This window comes from Eschrichtius robustus, chromosome 9 (assembly GCF_028021215.1).
Source record: "Eschrichtius robustus isolate mEscRob2 chromosome 9, mEscRob2.pri, whole genome shotgun sequence".
NCBI classification, from domain to species: Eukaryota; Metazoa; Chordata; class Mammalia; order Artiodactyla; family Eschrichtiidae; genus Eschrichtius; species Eschrichtius robustus.
This window is the reverse complement of record NC_090832.1, coordinates 49866581-49889693: the sequence shown is the minus strand read 5'-3', so window position 1 is coordinate 49889693 and position 23113 is coordinate 49866581. Positions and strand designations below refer to the sequence as shown.

At 37.3% G+C, this 23113-nt stretch overlaps 1 protein-coding gene across 3 annotated transcripts in view; it reads right to left on the bottom strand.

The window, feature by feature from the left end:
- The window catches only part of CDK19 (cyclin dependent kinase 19), a 184934-nt gene that overhangs the window by 42326 nt on the left and 119495 nt on the right, over positions 1–23113 (bottom strand). For all 3 annotated transcript variants that reach the window (XM_068551273.1, XM_068551275.1, XM_068551276.1), the window contains 2 exons: positions 8275–8385; positions 6660–6800 (listed from right to left, as the gene is read on the bottom strand). In XM_068551273.1, coding sequence (XP_068407374.1) covers positions 6660–6800; positions 8275–8385 — 252 coding nt within the window. The remainder of the gene's footprint in view (positions 1–6659; positions 6801–8274; positions 8386–23113) is intronic.

Sequence of the window (23113 nt, the reverse complement as noted above, 5' to 3'; positions counted from 1 at the left end):
TATGGTAGGCAGCTTCAGACACGGTTTCCAATCATCCCCACCCCCCAGTGTACACACTCTTACGTAACTACTCCTCTTGAGTGTAGGCTATACCTAGTGACTTCTAATGAACAGAATACAGCAAAAGTAATAAGGCGTCACTTCCATGATTAACTTACAGAAGACTGTGACTTCCATCTTGCTAACAAACACATTCTCTCTCTCTCGCCCTCATGTTTGCCACTCTGGTAAAGAAAACTGCCATGTTTTGAGATGCTCTATGGAGAGGTCAACGTAACAAGGAACCAAGGAGACCTCCACCCATCAGCCTGTGAGGAAATGAATCCTGCAAATAACCACGTGAGTGAACTAGAAGTGGACTCTTCCCAATCAAGACTTGAGCTGACTGCAACCTTTTAGAGACACTGAAACAGAGAATCCAGGTAAGCCACACCTAGATTCCTGACCCATAGAATCTGTGAGATGATAAATGTTGTTTAAAGATACTTGGGACTTGCTGATTAAAGAAAATGAAGCAACAGACATTCTAGCTACAGAGAAATGTATAATAAATGACTATGGGTGATTTTGGCATATCAACTGGCAAAATTACATAGCTTTGGTTTGGTGATATTTTTTTTTCTTCCTATGACACACCGTTTGTTCAGGCAGAATTTTTACTGGATTTTCAACAGCGCTGTAGGTTGTTTATGACATGTTGGCTATGTATATTTTACGTGTCCATTAATAAAAAATTGCCCCCACATGTAGTATCTATTTTTTTAATTAATTAATTGTTTATTTTTGGCTGCGTTGGGTCTTTGTTGCTGTGCACGGGCTTTCTCTAGTTGAGGCGAGCGGGGGCTACTCTTTGTTGCAGTGGGCGGGCTTCTCATTGTGGTGGATTCTCTTGTTGCAGAGCACGGGCTCTAGGCGTGCGGGCTTCAGTAGTTGTGGAACGTGGGCTCAGTAGTTGTGGCTTGCGGGCTCTAGAGCGCAGGCTCAGTAGTTGTGGCGCATGGGCTTAGTTGCTGCGCGGCATGTGGGCTCTTCCCGGACCAGGGCTCTAACCTGTGTCCCCAGCATTGGCAGGCGGATTCTTAACCACTGCACCACCAGAGAAGCCCAAGAAGCTCATAATTTTGAAAAAGAGATAAACTATATCTTGGCATTCTTCCAACCTACCAGAATAGTAATCTCATAAAAATGAGTCATCTTGTATTTCATCTTCTTACTCTTAGCTATATCCTGCTGTAAAATTAAAATACATCTTTCCTCCCTTGGTGTTTACAAGCTCCAAATATTTATAAACTTATGTCTCTACTGTCTCCCTGCTAAGATGAATATATTTAGCTCCTTTTCTCCTTTCCTTTTAAAGTAATTCCTCAATATAAGTCATCTTTTTGGTGACTTTATTTAAATTCTCTATTTCTGTATTAAATTCTAGGATCCAAATGACATAATTAAAATACTGTTCTAGATATGAAATCAATCACAATGAAAAACACCAACCTCACTGATGATGTAATGCTTCTTTGTGTGAAATCCAAAATACTGATTTTTATTTACTTTTTAAATTTGTTAGGTTATACTATTACTGCAAATTTATATTTACTCTAACACCTTTAATTGTATGGGTTTTCTAGGTTTCTCACACCAAATGAAAATTTAGAGATGGTATGCACTCTGAAACAGTTGTGACTAACAAATAGTGTAAAGCCAGATTCCCTATCGTAATAAGAAATGAAGCATTTAAAAACCCTACTCATTGACTAAAACTGCAACTCTACTCTTCAGCTCACATACAAAATAATAATTTTTCAAATGTCTCCAACATATCCCTTTTAACCATATTCATACTTGATATACTCTATCTTTCTGTATCTACCACAGAATGTATCTATAAAGTAAATATACAGTTTAAATCTTCTACTCCTGAAAATACTTTGGCAAAACCATGACTATATGACAACATGGTCCAGATAGCAGGCCTCATGATCAGCGAAAGAATTGAGTAGGCTATCACAGACTATATTCCTACTGGTTTAAAGTTTCAAATCCTATTAGAGTTACTTACTTAAGCAGTAGAGGCACTAGGGGAATGTATAGGTAAAATACAAACAAGTGTTATACTAGGTCAGAACCACCTTCAGAACACATCTTCAATATTGTGTCCATGCTAATACAGATGGCCAATAGGCACATGAAAAGAGGCTCCACCTTCCCTGGTGGCACAGTGGTTAAGAATCTACCAGTGCAGGGGACACGGGTTCAAGCCCTGGTCCGGGAAGATCCCACGTGCTGCGGAGCAACTAAACCCGTGCGCCACAACTACTGAGCCTGCACTCTAGAGCCCACACGCCACAACTACTGAAGCCCGCATGCCACAACTATTGAAGCCCGCGCTCCTAGAGCCCATGCTCTGCAACAAGAGAAGCCACCACAATGAGAAGCCCACGCACTGCAACGAAAAGTAACCCCCGCTCGCCACAACTAGAGAAAGCCCACACGCAGCAACGAAGACCCAACACAGACAAAAATTAATTAATTAATTAATTAAAAAAAAAGAGGCTCCACATCACTAATTATTAGAGAAATGCAAATCAAAACTACAGTGAGGTACCACCTCACACCAGTCAGAATGGCCATCATTAAAAAGTCTACAACTAACAAATGCTGGAGAGGGTGTGGAGGAAAGGGAACCCTCTTATACTGTTGGTGGGAATGTAAGTGGGTGCAGCTACTATGGAAAACAGTATGGAGGTTCCTTAAAAAATTAATTTTATTAATTTTTTACCGTATGATCCAGCAATCCCACTCCTGGGAACATATCCAGACAAAACCATAATTCAAAAAGATACATTCACCCTTACATTCATAGCAGCACTATTCACAACGGCCAAGATGTGGAAACAACCTAAATGTCCATCAACAGATGAATGGATAAAGATGTGGTACATATATACAATAGAATACTACTCAGCCATAAAAAAGAATGAAATAATGCCATTTGCAGCAACATAGATGCAACTAGAGATTATCATACCAAGTGAAGCAAGTCAGAAAGAGAAAGACAAATACCACATGATATCACTTATATGTGGAATCTAAAGTATGACACAAATGAACCTATCTATGAAACAGAAACAGAATCACAGACATAGGGCACAGACTGGTGGTTGCCAAGGGGGAAGGGGTTGGGGGAGGGACGGAGTGGGAGGTTGAGGTTAGCAGATGTAAGCTATTATATATAGAATGGATAAACAACAAGGTCCTACTGTATAACACAGGGAACTATATTCAATATCCTATGAGAAACCATAACGGAAAAGAATATTTTTAAAAAGAATGTGTGTGTGTGTGTGTGTGTGTGTGTGTGTATAAGTAAATATAAATATAACTGAATCACTTTGCTGTACAGCAGAAATTAACACAACGTTGTAAATCAACTATACTTCAATTAAAAACATACATATTGTGTCCATGCTATGGATGAAGTAATAATAATCAATGGTGGCTTTTTTTTTTTTTTAATTTACTTATTTTTATTATTTATTTATTTTTGGCTGTGTTGGGTCTTCGTTTCTGTGCGAGGGCTTTCTCTAGTTGCGGCAAGCGGGGGCCACTTTTCATTGCGGTGCGCGGGCCTCTCACTATCGCAGCCTCTCTTGTTGCGGAGCAGAGGCTCCAGACACGCAGGCTCAGTAGTTGTGGCTCACGGGCCTAGTTGCTCCGCGGCATGTGGGATCTTCCCAGACCAGGGCTCGAACCCGTGTCCCCTGCATTAGCTGGCAGATTCTCAACCACTGTGCCACCAGGGAAGCCCAATGGTGGCTTCTTTAATGGGGAAAAATAATTTCATTTGGGAAAAAAAAAAACTTCATTCTGTTGCTCAAAACTTTTAGCACTTAAAAACAAACTCCCTAGCCTGATATTTAGGGCCTTCCTCGATCAGGCTCCAACCCATATCTTCCTAGTCTTACTTCATACTAGCCTAATTCAGCTTATCCATTTTTGAGCCAGACAGAACTACACACTCTTTCTGGGATAATTCAAGTGCTTTCTCACCTCAGAAATGTTACATCCAACACTCCATTAGGTTACCCTCATCTCTCAAATCTCTATTTAAATTCTACTCATCCTTCAAAGTCCAGCTCAAATGGCACCTCTCTGAAGCTTGTCTTTATTCCCCCACTCAGAACCTCTTCTAACCCTGAATAGCATTTAGTCTGTACTTCTCACATTGCCATGTTCACATTCTCTCTCGTCTATCGTATAGTAAAATTGTTTGTGTACATGTCATTATTTCTTCTCTCAGACTAAACTCCTGAGAAGGTCTTGATACAGTCATGTTTGTACTGTCCTCATCCTTTCATGCTTTGCACATACAAGGAAATAATAAAAATTTATTTGGGAAGTGTGCTGAATACATATGTTACCTGATCCAAAAACATTCCGTAGTAATTAATATTCTTACTGATATTCATTCACTAAGGAAATATTTACTCAGTACCTATTGTGTACCGGAGCAGTAGTGTACCAAAATGAGTCATAGACCCCACTCTCTCAATAACTTTATGGTCTAGAACATCTTCTAGACATCTATATAAATTACTATAGTACTGATAGGCAAATGCCAGAAGAGAAGTAAAGATGAAGTACAACAGCAACCAACAAGGAGGAGAGATTATTTCTAGGTAATGACGGATATGAGGATAAGTTTTAACATTTGTGCAGGTCCTGAAAGACAGGTAATATTTGAATATGTAGAGATGGGGTAAGGAGTTTTAACAGGAGAAATAAAGGCCACTGAGGCAGGAACTCTCAGGAGGATCCAGGGAACAATCAATAGTTAAACAGTACAGTGTAAGTAAAAGATTACAGGGATATAGAAGAAAAATTTTAAAGGCAGTTGGAGCTATACCTGAGAAGACCTCAAAAGCCAAAAAAAGGAACTATAGCTTTAGTCTGTAAGCAATGAGGAACTGTTTCAAAGTTCTTAAGCAGGGGCTAAGTAATTATTCAGAAGATCTAAAGTGGACTGAAAAGGAAAGAGATTGTTGATAAGGAGACAAGTTAAGAGGCTAGCACCATACTACAAGAAAAAGATAATAAAGGCCTGAACTAGGAATGAGGCACTAGGAATGGAAACAAATGAATGGAAGAGATATTTTAGAGGTGAAACTGACAGGACTAGGCAAGTTCTGGATGTGGAGTACAAGGGTCTGCAAGTGGTAAAAGAAGTTTCTAGGCTAGGAGGCGGGTGCTGCCATAACCAAAACAGAGGACACTAAAGCAGCAGCAAGTTTGGATGGGAGAAAACTGAGTCCTGGTTATATTAGGTTTTAGTACCACTGGATATTCAGGCAGTGACATCACAAATAAAATGTGTTAATCTATGCTATTTAGAACAAAATATACAATTTTGTGACAAAAAGAGAAGAGTTGAGATCAGTTAATCTTCGGTAAAGGATTCTGATCAATGATTCAAACATGAATACGACCTCAAAAACATAACTCACAAAGGCTATGTTATATACAGCAAATTAAAATCTAAAACCATTTATGAAGGAAGGTTTGACCTAGAACAACTTCATGTACCCAAGAATCATTTTAAAACATGCTGATTCATGGGTAATAGTAACATGGATAAGTGGAAGGCTTTGAGAACCTTAGTTTAAAATTATGAGGTGAAATGCTTCTATTGAAATGGTAAATGCATCTTTGTGGTCCCTGTCATTTGGCCCCAATGTAACTTCAATGCCACATCAAGAGATGCTCAAGCCAGAAGACTAGGCCTGACTGACAAGGTAGCAAGGGGTACTATCTAGATCCCCTTATGTATTCATTCCTTTCTATAATAAATACTTCTCCTCAATTAAAAAAATTGAGTCAACCTAGATATATCCCTACTATATCCCTAGAATCTGCAAAAGCCTAAGCAAAATAAAACTTGCAACTATAAACTCAGTGGTATTACAGATATTAAGTACCCATATTTCTTAAGAACAAAAAATCTCATCAACATAAACTAAAATGATAACAGTGAAAAGATGAATAAAATAATTTGACATTAATAAATGTTATATGTGTACTGAGTAAAAAAGTAAAATCAAACATCAAACATTTGAATTATGGATAATATGCCTAATAAGTATTGATATATATCCCCTGTTAGATTTACTTATTTACCTATTGTTAATACTAATAACATTCTATTTACTGGATGCAATGTCATTATTTCAGTTTAGCTTTGAAAACAATGTGAACTCAGTCTTTAATTATTAAAGTTTTATTAATGGTGAGCAAAATTACGAAAAACAAAATGGATCAAAAGGTACTTGTTTCACATATGGCCATCCCATTAAGATTATGCTCATCGTAAATCAACTATACTCCAGTAAAAATTTTTAAAAAAAAAAGATTATGCCAATCATTTGTTGAAAATCACAATGACATTTTATAGTTGTGCGTAAATGTATGGGAAGAACATACACCAAACGTTAATAATGGTAATCTTTTGATCATAGGCTTATGGCGATTTTTATTTCCTTCTTTTTTGCTTATGTGTATTTTCAAATTTTTCTATAATTCATGTTCATCATAACTGTACCAAGAAGAAAAGATATTTTTGAAAAGAGAAAGACACATATTGAGCGATTTAAAAGAAACATACTTACCAGATCTCTGTGAAGCACCCAATTTGCATGGAGGTAATGGATACCGTCAAGAATCTGGTAAAGTAATGATTTAACCATAGATCTTGGCAACTGCATGGGCTTTTTATTTGCTTTTGATGCACGATGAAACTTAATAATATGCTAAAAATTAAAATATATATATTATAATAACATAGTCTTTGCCTGTGTCAATAAAACACAATCAAGGCTGCAATAAATTCTCTACATTTTAAGATTACTTATTAAAGGCCAATAATGACACAAAGAAAAATAATTTGAATAATAAGATCAAACCAAAACAGAATCTATATTGAGGGTAAATATGACAGTATTAATGTGGTTATAATGACTAGATTTACTGAAACCATTAAGATTTTCATTAAATAAAACCAAGAAGTAAAAAGGGTTGGTATTTAAAAACCTGCCTAAAAAATAGTATTGGTTGTATTCTCTACTGACAGAAAGAGTAAACAAAAGAAAAAAAAAACCCTGTAAATCTTTCCTATTCTATAAAAAGTTAGTGCATTTGTGTAACATCACTGGCTATATGTATTATTAGAATTATTGGAAAGTTCACCTTCTTTGGCACATAATGAAATTAGGATATATTCTTAGTAGTCAATATTAAATAGCAAATCACTACTAGAAAGGAACAGGGAGAAAAAAAAGGAGAATTCAATCCCATTGAAATAAATACAACCAGATCATCATATTCAAATTTTTATGTACACATGTTACATTGTGGGTTATAAAAACTTTGTAATGAAGGGGAAGAAATTCTACCTGCACCCACCCCTCACATCCACCTCCATCTCCACTCCACCCTTGTCCAAAACATGCCAAAATGGGTACTAAATATCCGCGGCAGAGGAGATTCTTGTCAATATCTGCTATAAGAGCATAAACTGAAATTTCCTTCAAGACCTATGAGTTTGCTAAAGTTATTCCTAAAAAGATTTACAATTTTTATAGATGACAAACCACACTATTGATTGAATCAAAATTTAATTATCCAAAGTTTGAACTTACTGCCAAATTGGAATTTTTTTACTTTTGGCAATTCCTGGGATAAAATGTTTAAATGCCTTGATTCCTAACTTTAAACACTTGGAATTAAAAATTTTGGCTTCTTTTATATATTGATAAAAACAACCCTAATATTTGCAAAACCGTAGGTATTCTTCTATTTGGTGGAGTCCATTTTAAATGGCAAAATGCTGCAAGAGATTGACCTTAATTTAGACAGAGGAACTATTCACAAGTACATAACTGGTTAAATTTGAACTACTGTGTGGAACACAAAAGAAAGCAATTTTCACTACACATATTAGTAAACTGCCATTAATTACTTGCATAAAATTACAATTTCCCACTCAGTAAGATTTTTTGAAGTGAAATTTCTGAATGTTACAAATACTATCTTCTCAGTAAAATAGGATGTTAATGTTTATTGCTCTAATTCTTTTAAATCAAAATTTACATTTAGTATATTTATTTTGAACTATGGTCAACAGAGCAAGTTTTCCTTTCTGTGCATTAGCAGTATGCAGCACATACATTTGTTTCTTCATACCTATATAAAATTACCCTAAAAATAAAGTGAGTTTAGACTTACCCATAAATCATGCTCGGCATAATCAAACAGCAGCCACACCTTCCTGTCACTGTGAGAAAGGAACACCTTCTGCAGGGCGATCACATTAGGGTGCTTCAATTCTCGCAAAAGCTGAATGCAAGAGGAAGAGAGGGGTCACTATCCTGTTAGCAAGGGGAGGGGGGGATGATGCACTTCCCATAACTTCAAAATGAAATTTTTGAAAATTTAGACAATCCAGATAAGCAACATTAAACACACACACACACGTGCACACCCAAATACCGCTACTCAGAGATAAGCTTTGTTAACATCTTGATGCATTTCTTTCCAATCCTTTTTCTATGTGTATGTGTGTGTTTTAAAAATGGGATCCTTTTACATGGTAAAACGTAAAATAGTAAAAGCAAAAGTAATATCATATTGCTAAATAATTAAATATATTTTGACATGCGCGTATTTTTTTTTTTTTAACTAGAGGAAAAACTTCTTGGGAAGCAGAAATACTGTTTGTATCCACTCCAGCACAGTATGTGCTCAATAAATATTTGACAAAAGAAGGAAAGATATTTAACAATCCCTAACTTATCCATGCCTAGAGCATGAGATTGAGGTTTTTTAGAAGAGTAATGAGCATAAGGGAATGACTCTCAAACCCACCGATAAAAGTTGGTGTGGAGAAGAGGTCCTGTAAATAGGGAAAAGAATAGGCCTACACAAAGCAGAAAGCTTCAGGCTGGACTCTGATACTAAGAAGGAAAGACAGACCAGATCAGCACGTGAAAACTTAGTACTTGGCACATAACAGGCAGTTGCTTGATAAAATACTTAGCAAAGATAACGTTAGCTGCTCAAGGTGAAAGCCTTATAAATATGCCTGCCTCACGCTGTCCTTAACCAGGGTTCAGACTTAATAGGTAGAAACATACTCAGTTTGATAAATATTTCAAATGCCTTTAAAATGTAAAGCTCTGTGGAAGATACAAAAAGGGAAAGTATATAAATTGTTTTTCTCACACTTAATCCTCCTAACAACACTATGATGCACACAGAAGCTGAGGTTCAGTGTAATAAAAATAACTTGAGCAAAGTTCAACATTAGAAAGAGAAGAGGTTTGGATTTAAATAGATCTGCCTGATTCCAAAGTCCATGTTTTTTCCAATCCAGCTAAAGTCCTTGTCTTCGATTCCTACAATGTGGTAGGGAAGACAGACATACAAATAGATCAATGAGGCAGAGAGAAATAAATCACTTAGCTATCCTAATAACTTTAAATGAGTAGCGCATACCTTGAATGCTTGTACTCGAATCATGTCAAAGTCATCTGAACTCCACCTCTGGAACTTTTATAGGCCACTTCCCAGTTGTGTATTTCTTCACTACTCTCAATGACAGATTTCTCAATTCTCTCATTTTGCCTCTGTCACTCAGCTCTTTCTCTTCACATACACCTTGGCAACCTTGCTGGAAAGTGATCTACCAGCTATAACTTGGGCATGATTCCCAGATGGGACTCCCTGGGTTCTCCCTCCAAACGCTATGCCCTGGAACACAGCTAAGAAATTAAGGTAGGATGGGCTGAGCTGACCCTAGCAGGCCTTTACTTCTCACAGCCTGCCTCAGGATTCTACCTGTATTTCCTGTTGGATGTAGGTGGGAAAGGAGGAGCTGGAAGAAAAATGACCAGGGAAGATACAACGGTCCTACTCCCTTGCTGAGGGGTAGGGTTGGGGGGTGCAGAATTAGGTGGGTGCTCAGCTATCAGCTACTGTCTCTGCTCCCATGGCCTAAGAAATCTTAAGCAGTCCTGCTTCTGGCTTCAGATGCAAATGTTACACATCATATGTTCCTAATTAATGATGGAATCAGAGAAAGCGGCATTTTGGAGGAATGCAGGAGCTATATTCAGACAGTTTCCTGCTTATTGAACGCTTTAGGCTCCTAGACTCAGTCAAATAATGTGTTTAATGATGACCCCACTTGCCATGGTCAACCTTGCTATTGATGAACTTAGAGAGTTTGATTTTATTAAGTGTCTACCCAGAATATATGTTCTCTTTCCTGCTTGCAGGGGAAGGAAAGGTGAAACTCACTTGTGCACCTAAACCAGGCTCTTGAAACACCAAACACTGGCACAGACCCCTGAACCCTGGACCCCACTTGTCTGGGAGAGGGCACGTCACATGTAGCAATATTTAACCAATACCTCTAAAAAATTAGGTTTTTTTGTGACTACAAATTACTGATCCCTCTACAATGAATCTACCTTAAGTCCTATGTTTGAACATTATTTTGAATAGGTTATACATCTACATAGTTCAAAAATCAAAAGTACATAAAAGGAGATATACTGAGATGTCCCATTACCACTCCTGCCCCCAGTGACCACAGGCCCTCTTGCCTCCTAGAAATAACAACTTTTATTAGTTACTTGTTAATCTTTCCAGTGTTTGTTTATGCAAATAAAAGCAAATATGAATATTTACACAAAAGATAGCACTTATTTTTTACTTTATCCTGTAAATCTCTCATTACCAGTACAATATTAGTTTATAGAAATCCTTCTGTTCTTTCTTACAGCTCCATGGTATTTCCAGGTCACTTTTTTTGTGGTAAAATATATATAACATAAAATTTACCATTTTAACTATTTTTAAGTATGCAGTTCAGTGGCATTAAGTACATTCATATTGTTGTGCAAGAACCACCACTGTATCCTTTCTCCAGAATGTTTTCACAAACTGAAACTCTGTGCCAGTATGCATCTCCCATTCCCAGCCCCTGGTATCTGCTATTCTATTTTCTGTCTCTATGAATTTGACTATTCCAGGTACCTCATATAAATGGATCTGTTCAATATTTTTCTTTTGCGTCTGGCTTTTTTCACTGAACATGTCTTCAAGATTCGTCCATGTTGTAGCATGTATCAGAATTTCCTTCCTTTTTAAGGCTAAGTAATATTTCATCATATGTACACACCACATTTGCTTATTCATTCATCCCTCCTATCATCCCATGGACATTTGGGTTGATTCCACCTTTTGGCTATTATGAATAATGCTGCCTTGAAGACTGATGTACAAATATCTGTTTGAGTCCTTGCTTTCAATTCTTTTATATACTCAGAAGTAGAATTGCTGGACCCTATAGTAATTCTATGTTTGATTTTTTTGAGGAATTGCCATTCATTCAGGTTACCTTTTAATATGACATACAGGAGGGAAGAGGGTAAAGTTTGCAACTGCATGCATTTACTAGGAAATTTCCCCTTACCCCCAAAATTGCATTATATAGCAACATACATTTTCCATTTCTGCATACCTATTATGCCTTTTCTACCCTACAGGTCTTTTTTTTTTTCAGCCACACCACACGGCATGTGGGATCTTAGTTCCCCAACCAGGAATCAAACCCGTGCCCCCTGCAGTGGAAGTGCGGAGTACTGACCACTGGACCACCAGGGAATTCCAACCCTTCAAGTCTTTATAAGTCATTAAATATCAATGGGAAGGCAGGCTGAGGCTAAGAAATAGCAAACTATGTCTGTTTCGTTCCCTCTCCTAATTCATTTTTCACTCTATAGCCAGAGTGGTTTTTCAAAAATACAGAGTTGCAGCCATAAAAAAAGAAGGAAATTTTGCCATTTGCAGCAACATGGATGGACTTGGAGGGTATTATGCTAAGTGAAATAGGTCAGACAGAGAAAGACAAATACTGTATGATATCACTTACATGTGGAAACTAAAAAATACAACAAACTAGTGACCACGACAAAAAAGAAGCAGACTCACAGATATACAGAACAAACTAATGGTCACCAGTGCAGAGAAGGAATGGGGGAGGGGCAATATAGGGATAGGGGATTAAGAGGTACAAACTATTATGCATAACATAAGCTACAAGGACATATTGTACAACACAGGGAATACAGCCAATATTTAATAGTAACTATAAATAGAGAATAACCTTTAAAATTGCGAAAGACTAATATTATACGCCTGTAACATATAATATTGTACATCAGCTATACTTCAATCAAAGAAAAAAAATCGATCATCTCTGTCACTAGGGACAGAACTGAGGAAGTAAAGCAAGAGATAAGGCAAAGGGCAAATAATAAGGAGGCTTGTAAGCCATGCAGAAGTGTCACCAGTGAGGTCCTCCAATATCACTAGAAACATGCTGGGTACAGTGGGTTAGTGGAGAAGTCAGCTGATATAAAAGGTACCACGCTGTGACTTTCTTCCGTGCATGTCTCATGGTTGGGCCACTGAACGAGTGACTTTGGGGGTGATGGAGTTTAGGATGACTCAGATTTGACTTCCCTGAATCATCTGTACTTGATATGTATTTATATTAGTATACTTGATATGTATTTATATTAGTATACTTGATATGTATTTACCTTAGTATACTTGATATGTATTTGTATTAGTATACTTTTATACAGTTTTAACTGTTTACATCCACCTCCCCTAGTAGACCATAGGCTCTTTGAGGACAAAGACAATTTTAAATTTATCTCTACAGGGACTAGCACAATGTGTGGCATGTAGAAGGAGCTTTTTTAAGCGATCTCATCCAGTTTGGAGGCTTTAAATGTCACCTGTACGTATTAACTCCCAAATGTTTATTTCTAGCCCACACATATTCCCTGAAGTGCAGCTACGCATGTATATATAACTGCCTCAACATCTCTACTTGAATGGCTAAAAGCTGATACTGAGGTTGTGATCTCCACCTCCCCTGCCCTCTTCCCCAACTGCTCTTCCCCAATCTCAGTTAGAAGCAACTCCATCATTCCAGTTACTCAGGCAAAAAAATCTCATCTCCTTTAGTTCAATCCTCAATATCACCTCCTCAAGTCTTCTAGAGTCCTTCTACTTAAAATGATAACCACCCCTCTGCATCTTTATTTTTCTGCAAAGTACTATCACTATCAAATATACTATAGCTCTATATCCCTTATCTATAATTCTAGAGAGCTCAGAAAACCAAAAGCTTTCTAGTAACTCAGGTAGGAAAAAAAATTTACACTTCAGTGGAAAACATGCATTGTCGAAGGCACATCATTTCAGGTTATCTGATTCTGATTCTATGGAAGCTATTTTACAACTCTGTACATTATAGATAACTGACAATGATGCAGAATAAGTCATGTCTATCTACATGCAAATTCTGTCCTGTCCAGAAGATGTTCGTTGACTTCCCTCTCCCATTGTGGGAGATGCTAGTTTTGCCTTAATTTGCACATCATTTTAATATTCCTGATCTATAAATGTGTCTGTCCTATGGATTCTTCTTTGAATGGGTTATAACATCTATTTAGTTCCTTCATTTAATAAGTTAAATAAAATCTTTAAAATGTGTTCATTTTACATCTGGATCACAGTCATAATTTTACCTATTTTGAAAACTACCCTTTAATACTCATTTTATAGAAGTATCTCATTTGCACTAACATGAAGCGGCTATAGTCTTTATTTAGTCCATTGAGTGTGAATGCTCATACTTTTATTACAAAAGAAATATTAATAGGTTTGGTTACTGCATCAGAATTCCCCCTGGGTGTTAGGTAATACATAATATATATACCACATTATCTTTCTAACAATAATTTACTTTATGTTGTTTATTGTCTGTTTCTCTCCATTAACATATAAACTCCATGAAGGCAAAGTTTCCACTGGTTTTATATCCCCACTGCTTAAAATGGTACCTAGCACACAGTAAGTACTCAATAAATATTTGTCAAAAGAATTAAATCTACTGAACTTACCTGGTTCTTACGAAATCAACCAGTAAATAGCTTGGAATATTACAAAACGTTTCTATCCTTTCAAAAGGCATTTTGAGAGATTTTGTTTTTAATAAATTGAATAGACTGTGTCTAAAATAGTTCTTCTAGGGGCTCTAACTTTCCACAAGCTCCATTTACTTTAGGCTTAAAAAGGAATTTTTCTCTCAACTAGCACCCACTCTAGCAAAAGTATGAGTGCTGGCTTGATGTGAAGAGCAGAAACATAGCTCTTAATAGCTCAGGGTGAGATAGTTAACCTGGTACAGAACCGGAAGAGCCAAGGGGTACTATGAAGGCGTTCCTTGAAAGGGCTGTGAATGCAATAAATGCTACAAAATCCTGAAGAAAATGATACATAGGAACAGAGAACAAAGGGAGGCACACTGAGGAACTAAAGCACAGATTAATCAAATCACTGCTTACTTTCAAGGCTAGCAAAAATAAATATGCTAGGCCCTAGACAAATGCCACATGAACGTGTAGTCTCTGTCTCTATTTACTGAAACAAACAAATAAAAAGTAAATTTCTCTACTGCTATTTACTGAAGAAACAAATGAACAAAAACAGTAAACAACACAAATGGCCAGCCAATAGTCAGAAAACTGATAATTATGGTATATCGACATATCACAGTCTCAAATATATATGCCAAGAGTTTTTAAATACATGAGAAAAGACTTTTGCTCTAATGCTATAATAAAAGGCCGTGTGGTGATCGTTTTGTAATGTACAGAAATATCGAATTACTATGTTGTGCACCTGGAACAAAGATAGTATTGTAGGTCAATAGTACTTCAATTTTTAAAAATCAGAGAAAGGGAAAAAATGTGTTTTTTTCCCTAGCCAGGCACACTGGTACAGAATTTCCCATTTATTTGCCTTCATCAGATTTAAATTTCATCTTTTATTTTGGAGGAGGGTGAAGGGGATCAGAATATGCCACTCCAAAATATGACACTTTGGCATACGAATGATTTTGAGCTGAAGGCATCTGAGATTCAACAGATGCAGAAAGGAGCCTTCCTGCAGCTTCCCTTATCTGACTAAAAGTAGAAACTCTAAGAATTGAGGACTGCCATAAATCCCCTCTCCCAGGGAAGTTTTATGACCACGAAGAAGACAGAAAGTCAGCATTGCATTGGACCAGCACAAACAAACCATGCTAAGATAGCCCTTATCTTCCATTGGTTTCCCCTATACATTTACCTTCCCACAGTTTGCAGCCCCTAGAAGTCTAAAAACCCTTTCCTTTGTCTTGTAATGTCTCTGAAATTTATTGCTCTTTGTTAAAAATGACATCAGGTCTCAGGCCTACCCATTTCTTGGCATCTTCATTTCTTTTCTAGGAAAGCCCCTGTGTCACACAAAACTTAACATTAAATAAAATTTGTATGCTTTTCTCTTGTTAAAAAATAAATAATTAAAATAAATAAAGGCTGCAAAATATAAAATATGTTTATAAACCACGAAATATACCAAAACGTCAATGTAGTTATCTCTGGGTGGTGGGATTATGTGTGATTTTTCTTTCTTCCTATTTTTCTACTTTACAAGTTTTCTAAATGAGTGTTACGCTTATAATGTACACATACACGTGAGCACGCACACACGCACGCACGCACACACACACACAGAAAAGATAGCTCTTTCTCTCCAGAAATCTACCTGCTAAGAAATCAATACTATCATGCTAGCTAAGCTTCTTACACAGTTGATCTGAGAAGGGATAAATGAAAGGAGGTGAAAAAAAAAAAAAAAAAAGAAAGGAGATGATCATGCTTGTACTTTTCTGAATTCTTGGCAAAATCAGATTTTACCAATGGAGTTTAATCTCTTGTCACACAAATACTTGTTCAACATGACATCATGCAACTACAAATATGCTTTAATCACATAAAGAGCAGTTAAGTACAGCATGATTTTCCTGTGAAAATCCCACACTAAGTGATAACATCCCCTGTGCCAGACACTTACAGAGTACTAACGTGATCCAAAAGAAGCCTAATGAAGAATGTGCAGTGGGCATGCCAAGACTTTTATCTGATCTCCCTTCCAAGGCATCTAAGTGACTATAAGAAGCATCTACTTTTCACTATCCTAAACATAAAACAATCTAAAGCTATAATCCTAAACTTTTTTCTCTAAAGCACTATTTAGGATCCTGACTCCATTGAGCCTTGTGCTAGACTAACATTTACAGAATCCATTTGTATTTTTATCCACACATCTTTCTTTCTCTTTCATCTGTACTTTCTGTTCTCCAAGTCTCTGATGCCCCCAGGGCTTCCAGATTTTTCTTTTTCAGGGTATCTAATTGGAAAGGGTCCTCTTATACTTCAATAACTCACTTATCTCAAAGTAAATCCAATTTTTTATTCTTATTTGATCTGTTATAAGTAACGGTATGATTCATTTGACCATTGATCTTTATTTTTAGAAAACTTTATTTTAGAGACTTCCCTGGGGGCGCAGTGGTTAAGAATCCGCCTGCCAATGAAGGGGACACAGGTCCTGCCAGTGCAGGGGACACAGGATGGATCCCTTGCCCAGGAAGATCCCACATGCCGCGGAGCAACTAAGCCCATGTGCCACAATGACTGAGCCTGCACTCTAGAGCCCATGCGCCACAACTACTGAAGCCCGTGTGCCACAACTACTGAGCCCGCATGCTGCGACTACTGAAGCCCGCACGCCTGGAGCCCGTGCTCCGCAACAAGAGAAGCCACCTCAATGAGAAGCCCGTGCACCACAACAAAGAGTGGCCCCCGCTCGCCGCAACTAGAGAAAAGCCCGCACGCGGCAACGAAGACCCAACACAGCCAAAAATAAATTAATTAATTAATTATTTTTAAAAAAGAAAACTTTATTTTAGAAAGCACTCATGGAGTGTATCTTTTTTTTTCTTTTTTAATGTGTAACCCTCCCCTCTCTGCAAAAAAAAAATGACGATAAATGAAGAAACGTAGTTTATGGCAAATAGGAGATTCACCTAACTTCAAAATGCCCCAGCATTCCTAAACTGAAATTTAAAAACTTACATTTTGAAACCTGACACTTTCACACCTGTGACAACCTTTTTGGAAGGACTTTACAAGCACGTAGATACATTATAACCTTCCAGCAGGTGGCACTCATACGCTGAACAGGGGTCTATAGCACACTAAACCAGCCCCGGTTCAAGGTGGCCCTAAATTTTCTGCTTTATTTTACTCTAGTGACACTGCTTAGGTACCAGTCAGAAGCTTCAAGGAGGTCAATGTTCCCCATCGCCACCCGATAGAAGTAATAGTGAGGTAGCAGGTATAATGCAAGAAGTACAGATTTTAGAATTCAGAGACCTGAGTGTAAGCCCTGACCACAGCTGTATGACATAAAGCAAGTTGCTTACCCCCTCTAAGCGTTATGGAGGAATAAAAATATCTACTGACAAACATACAGTTTCTGTAAGGATTAAAAAAATGTACATTAACTACATAACACAATGCTTAGAAAATATTAAATACTTGACAAATTATAGTTATTACTCTTATACCTACCACTATTGGCAAGAATGTTATGAGGACTAAATGAGATAACAGATGTAGAATGCCTGGCATGCTACGAGTTCTTGACAAACAATAGCTGTTACTTATGCTGTACATAAGTGAAAAAGGTTAAGCACTCCAGGCAGTCAGAGATACGTGTTTGAGAGATGCTGCCATGGGAAATGCCATCTCATCTCCTTCCCAAAGTGCCTAAAACACTCCTCTAGTAGATTCTATAATAATAGTATAGCTATAGGAAAGTTATTTCACTTTCCATTTGCAACAAACAATCTAGTTTCCTCTTCTCTGACTTCAAGTACTACATGTACTTGGTCTGAGAAAGATATTTGAAACCAAGTGCAGTCTGTAAGAAATAAGAAGTTTACATCCCCTTGACTACGAGAGCATATATGTTCTTCTAAAATATGAGTATTTAATCTTTTATGTAACATATTCCATATGAGAAAATTGGATACACTTCTTGGATACAGGAAACTGGTTGAATAAATTAAGGTCCATCCCTACAGTAGAATATTATATAGCCATTAAAAAGAATGCAGTAAGAATAAGATAGTTCTGTATTTTTGGTTTGGAATGATTAGTAAGATATGGTACTAAGTGATAAAGATGGAACAGAATATATAGCATCCCTTGGAATTTTTAAAAGATATACATACATGCTGGTATATGCTTAAAAAGCATTGGTAAGGCCATAAGTCAGCTACAGTAGTTACTTTTCAATGGCACTCTGAGTATATAAACTTTAAATATAAAAAATAAAACAGATACAAATCAAAATAAAGAGTTTACAAAGTAAAACCTAAATTACCTGGAATTCTCAGGGGCATTCTGATTCATTGAGGGGTAATCAGAAAATCTTTTCTTGCTTCAATGATCCTTGCTGAAAACCTTCCCTACCTTCACAATTATCAAAACTAAATTTATCTTTGACTTTAGGCATATTTTTAGTGTTTTGGGGTTTCAGTAAATACGAACTCCTAACAAATGTTTATTTCCTCCTCATTTATCCTTTTTTCTCCTTGAAGTAAAATGAAGAGAAATAAAAAACTAACTTAAAACTCCTTATTTAGGTCCTGCCTTAAAAAGAAAAAAAAGTATTTTCTTATTCCCCTCTGTCTCTAGTCCTCTTTTCCTTCTCCTCTATTCTGCAGTCTCTTTTGATATCTTACCCATGTGTCTGAGGTTTGGCTACTACTTCTATTGAGAATCTCAAACCTCAATCTTTACCCCTAATCTCACCCCTAAACTCTGACATCAGTTTCCAACTGTGCATTCTATACATCCGTATGGAAATCCCACTGTACCTCAAAACCCACAGATCCAAAACTGAACATCACTTGCCCACCTCCACCCAAGAATAGTGGGCCCACTATTCTTGCAATCACACCAATATGTCCCAATCACCAAGGCAAATTCAAAACCTTAAAACCAATCAGTGTTCAGTTACTGAACAAGTGCTATATACTCCACCTTTTAAATATCACTCATGAATTCTCACCTTGACAATTAAAATAAACCTTTAACTGGTATTTATACATGTGCTCTTGTCTCTGTCTAGAAACATCTTCCCTATCCTCTTCACCTGATTAACGCCTACTTGCTTTTTAGAAAGGACTAATTTATCACTGCCTCTAAAAAGCCTTCCCTGAAACTCCTAGTCCAAGTGGGTGCCTCTCTCCTGCGTTTCCTTCGATCCTGTATTTCTCTTAACATGCCACTAATTAAATAAAATTATAATGTAGTTTAATTATCTATCTCCCCTAATAGATTGTAAGGTTCTAGAATGCAGGAACTATGTCTTCCATCTCTACATTTCCATTGTCTACAAGCCTGACACAGGGTATTTAACAAATGGTGGCTGAATTAATGAGTGATGATCTATCGCCTATCTTTTCATGCATTGACATGCATATCGCCTACATCTCATGCATTGACATCAAGATATCTTCCTAAAATGAAACGTCTAATAATGTTAATTCTCCCATCCTAAAATCTTAAATGGCTTCAAAGGTAAAACTCCCAAATAAAACATTCAAAACCATCCACTCCAAAGGCTAAATCTATTTTTCCTACAAACAATTTATTAGGGGGGGGAGACTGAGATTCAAGATAAAACTGCACTGTAAAGATTTTAACCAGAAACGAGGCAGGTAGGTAAGATCCAACTTAAGGACCAGTGAGCTTTGCCCTGATAAAGGGAGTGTCATAACTGGCATAAGTTGTGGCCTTCACCTTCGGAATACTCCCTTTACAATCATCATGAATGGGCTCCCAAGGTCTCCACTGCACAGAATTCTACCCATTACCTATTGTCTCTTGTAAAGCCTTGCCCTGGGACATGGGGATGAGGCAGAAACATGATGGAAAGTACCCAGCAGGTAGCAATGACTTTAAAAAGTCAAAATTCATGAATAAACATTTAAGTGCCCAGCAAATTTCAGGCACAGGGAGCTTCAGGGAGTTTATGGCCTGATAGAGACCAAAGAGAAAGCAGATAAAGCAAATAATTTTAAAACTATAATTATGATGAGGCTATTAAGAAAAATACAGAATACGCATATACAGCAGACATAACCTAGGCTGGAAAGTCAGAGAAGGTACTCCTAATGAAGTATGTTTGTTGGAAAGAGTGAACTGAGAATTACAGAGACTCAACCAGCAAGAAAAGTGTACTAGCCGATATTCTCATCATGTCATGAATATACCGAATCTAAGAACTCCTTCATTACTCATCTTCTAGGAGTAAATATTAAATGAAATCCCTACTTTATTCTAAATTTGCTATGGCAGACTTCTATCATATGTAATAGAGCATAGCTCTCTTCTTTCCAGATGAATATTTATAAAACCGCTTATAGCACAGGACCTGGCACAAAGTAGTAGGCATTCAACAAGTTTTCTTGAATGAGAAAATGAAAGCAATGGTACATGAATTGGTTTTCAAACATGTTGGTTAGATGACATTTATCCCACATTGAGAGAATATTGTTTTCAAAACTGCCATTATCAACAAGAAACTGACAAACAAAATTAAATAAGAATGTTCAAAAAAGTTAATGTCTGAAAAATAACTTGAAATTGGTAATTAATTAATTCAGCAAAATAATGTAGTAGTAGTTTTATCTTAGATGCCCATAATAAACCTTATTTTTATCTCAGTGCACTCTCAAACTATCTGGTTTTACATCTAACCCATATCTTTATAACTTGGATTGGCCAAAAAGTTCGTTTGGGTTTTCCGTTAAGATGTTATGGAAGAACCTGAATGGACTTTTTGGCCAACCCAATACACTTCTAAAATGCACAGTTTACATTTTCTTTAGTAAAAACAGGCAGCCAAGTAGCCCTGGAATTCATCTCTTCCCCCCCACCCCCACCCCCCAATTCCTAGACAGTGCTGGCTGAGGATGTATAGGGAGAGGGAAACGCTTTTGCTTTCTGAAGGAACTTGTCTAATGCGTGTTAGATGTTCCACTTTTCGGAATGACTGGCATTATCAATGGTCTGACAACCCACCCCAGATGCTACAAGGAAATGTACTAACATTTACAATTTATAGCTAAGGGTTTTAATTAAGTATTAATGGCTAAATAATCAGTACCAATAATCCAATGTATTTCATATCACTGTGCTTCTAGAGAAGATAAATGCAGTGAAGTCAAGGCTCAAATAAATTAATCATTTATAGTTCCTGAAGACCTCACAGGAATTTTAACAGTAGTAATAAGGAAAGCTACTAAATGATCTAACCAAAATATAATCCAGGAAATGTCTACTGTATTGTTTCCATTAAATAGAAAATCTACTTCCTTCCTACTCTGCTAAGAAATCTTTATACGTATTATGAGAAAACACAGAGGGGGGATGAATTTCCACAATGAAATGAATTATTTCTTTTCTTTCTTTTAAAATTATTTCTTTTATTATTTTCTTTTAAATATCTACTAGATTTAATCAATAAATTCTATTTCTACTGAGTGTTAACTTTAATTTTTTTTAAAGAACTACAATGTGACATATGTGGTTTTTATGAAAATATGTTAAACATTGATTAGGAAAAAACTAGAAATCACTATAATAATTAAAATAGTTCACAATACTATAACTTTCCATAATTTTGTGTTTAGCAGAGCACATATGCAAAAAGGACAACATTAAAGCAAGCTTTCTGTGAATGATTTTGGAGTTTGAAACTTAATGCCTACTCAAGGCTGTTTGCAATGTACATATAAAATGTCAAATCTCACTAGACTGTCCTCTTTGAAATGCTCTTCTCCAATATAAGTTCTGATCACACTCTTTGATAAACTTAAAACAAACAAACATCCACTCTGGGGAAAGCTCCTTTTAAATAAAATCCACAGGGAAAAGGTGGATTAATTTGACTACAAAACTATCTTGCACAGAAAATATATTCTAAACAAAGGCTAACAACAAACTTGGAGAATTTCACCAAATTGTAAGACATTAGAGGGAATTTGCTTGATTTATAGAGCTTATAAAAAATCATTAAGAAAAACACTTCAACAGTGGGTAGGGAATATGAATAGATATTTCACAAAAATAAATATAAATTTAAATAGTCAAAAATTATATGAAAATATGGCTACCTCACTTAATTTAAGAATACAGAGAGAGAGATTAACCAAGATGGCGGAGTAGAAGGACGTGCTCTCACTCCCTCTTGTGAGAGCACCAGAATCACAACTGGCTGCTGGACAATCATCGACAGGAAGACACTGGAACTCACCAAGGAGGATACCCCACGTCCAAGGACAGAGGAGAAGCCACAGTGAGACGGTAGGAGGGGCGCAATCAGAGTACAATCAAATCCCATAACTGCTGGGTGGGTGACTCACAGACTGGCGAACACTTATACCACAGAAGTCCACCCACTGGAGTGAAGCTTCTGAGCCCCATGTCAGGCTTCCCAACCTGGGGGTCCGGCAACGGGAGGAGGAATTCCTAGAGAATCAGACTTTGAAGCCTAGTGGGAATTGATTGCAGGACTTTGACAGGACTGGGGGAAACAGAGACCCCACTCTTGGAGGGCACACACAAAGTAGTGTGCGCATCGGGACCCAGGGGAAGGAGCAGTGACCCTGGGGGAGACTAAACCAGACCTACCTGATAGTGTTGGGGGGTCTCCTGCAGAGGCGGGGGGTGGCTCTGCTTCACCGTGGGGACAAGGACACTGGCAGCGGAGGTTCTGGGAAGGGCTCCTTGGCATGAGCCCTCCCAGAGTCTGCCATTAACCCCATCAAAGAGCCCAGGTAGGCTCCAGTGTTGAGTTGCCTCAGGCAAAACAACTAACAGGGAGGGAACCCAGCCCCACCCATCAACAGTCAAGTGGATTAAAGTGGATTAGAGCTCTGTCCGCCACAGCAACAGTCAGCTCTACCCACCACCAGAGCCTCCGGTCAAGCCTCTTAGATAGCCTCAACCACCAGAGGGCAGACAGCAGAAGCAAGAAAAACTACAATCCTGCAGCCTGTGGACCAAAACCCACAGGT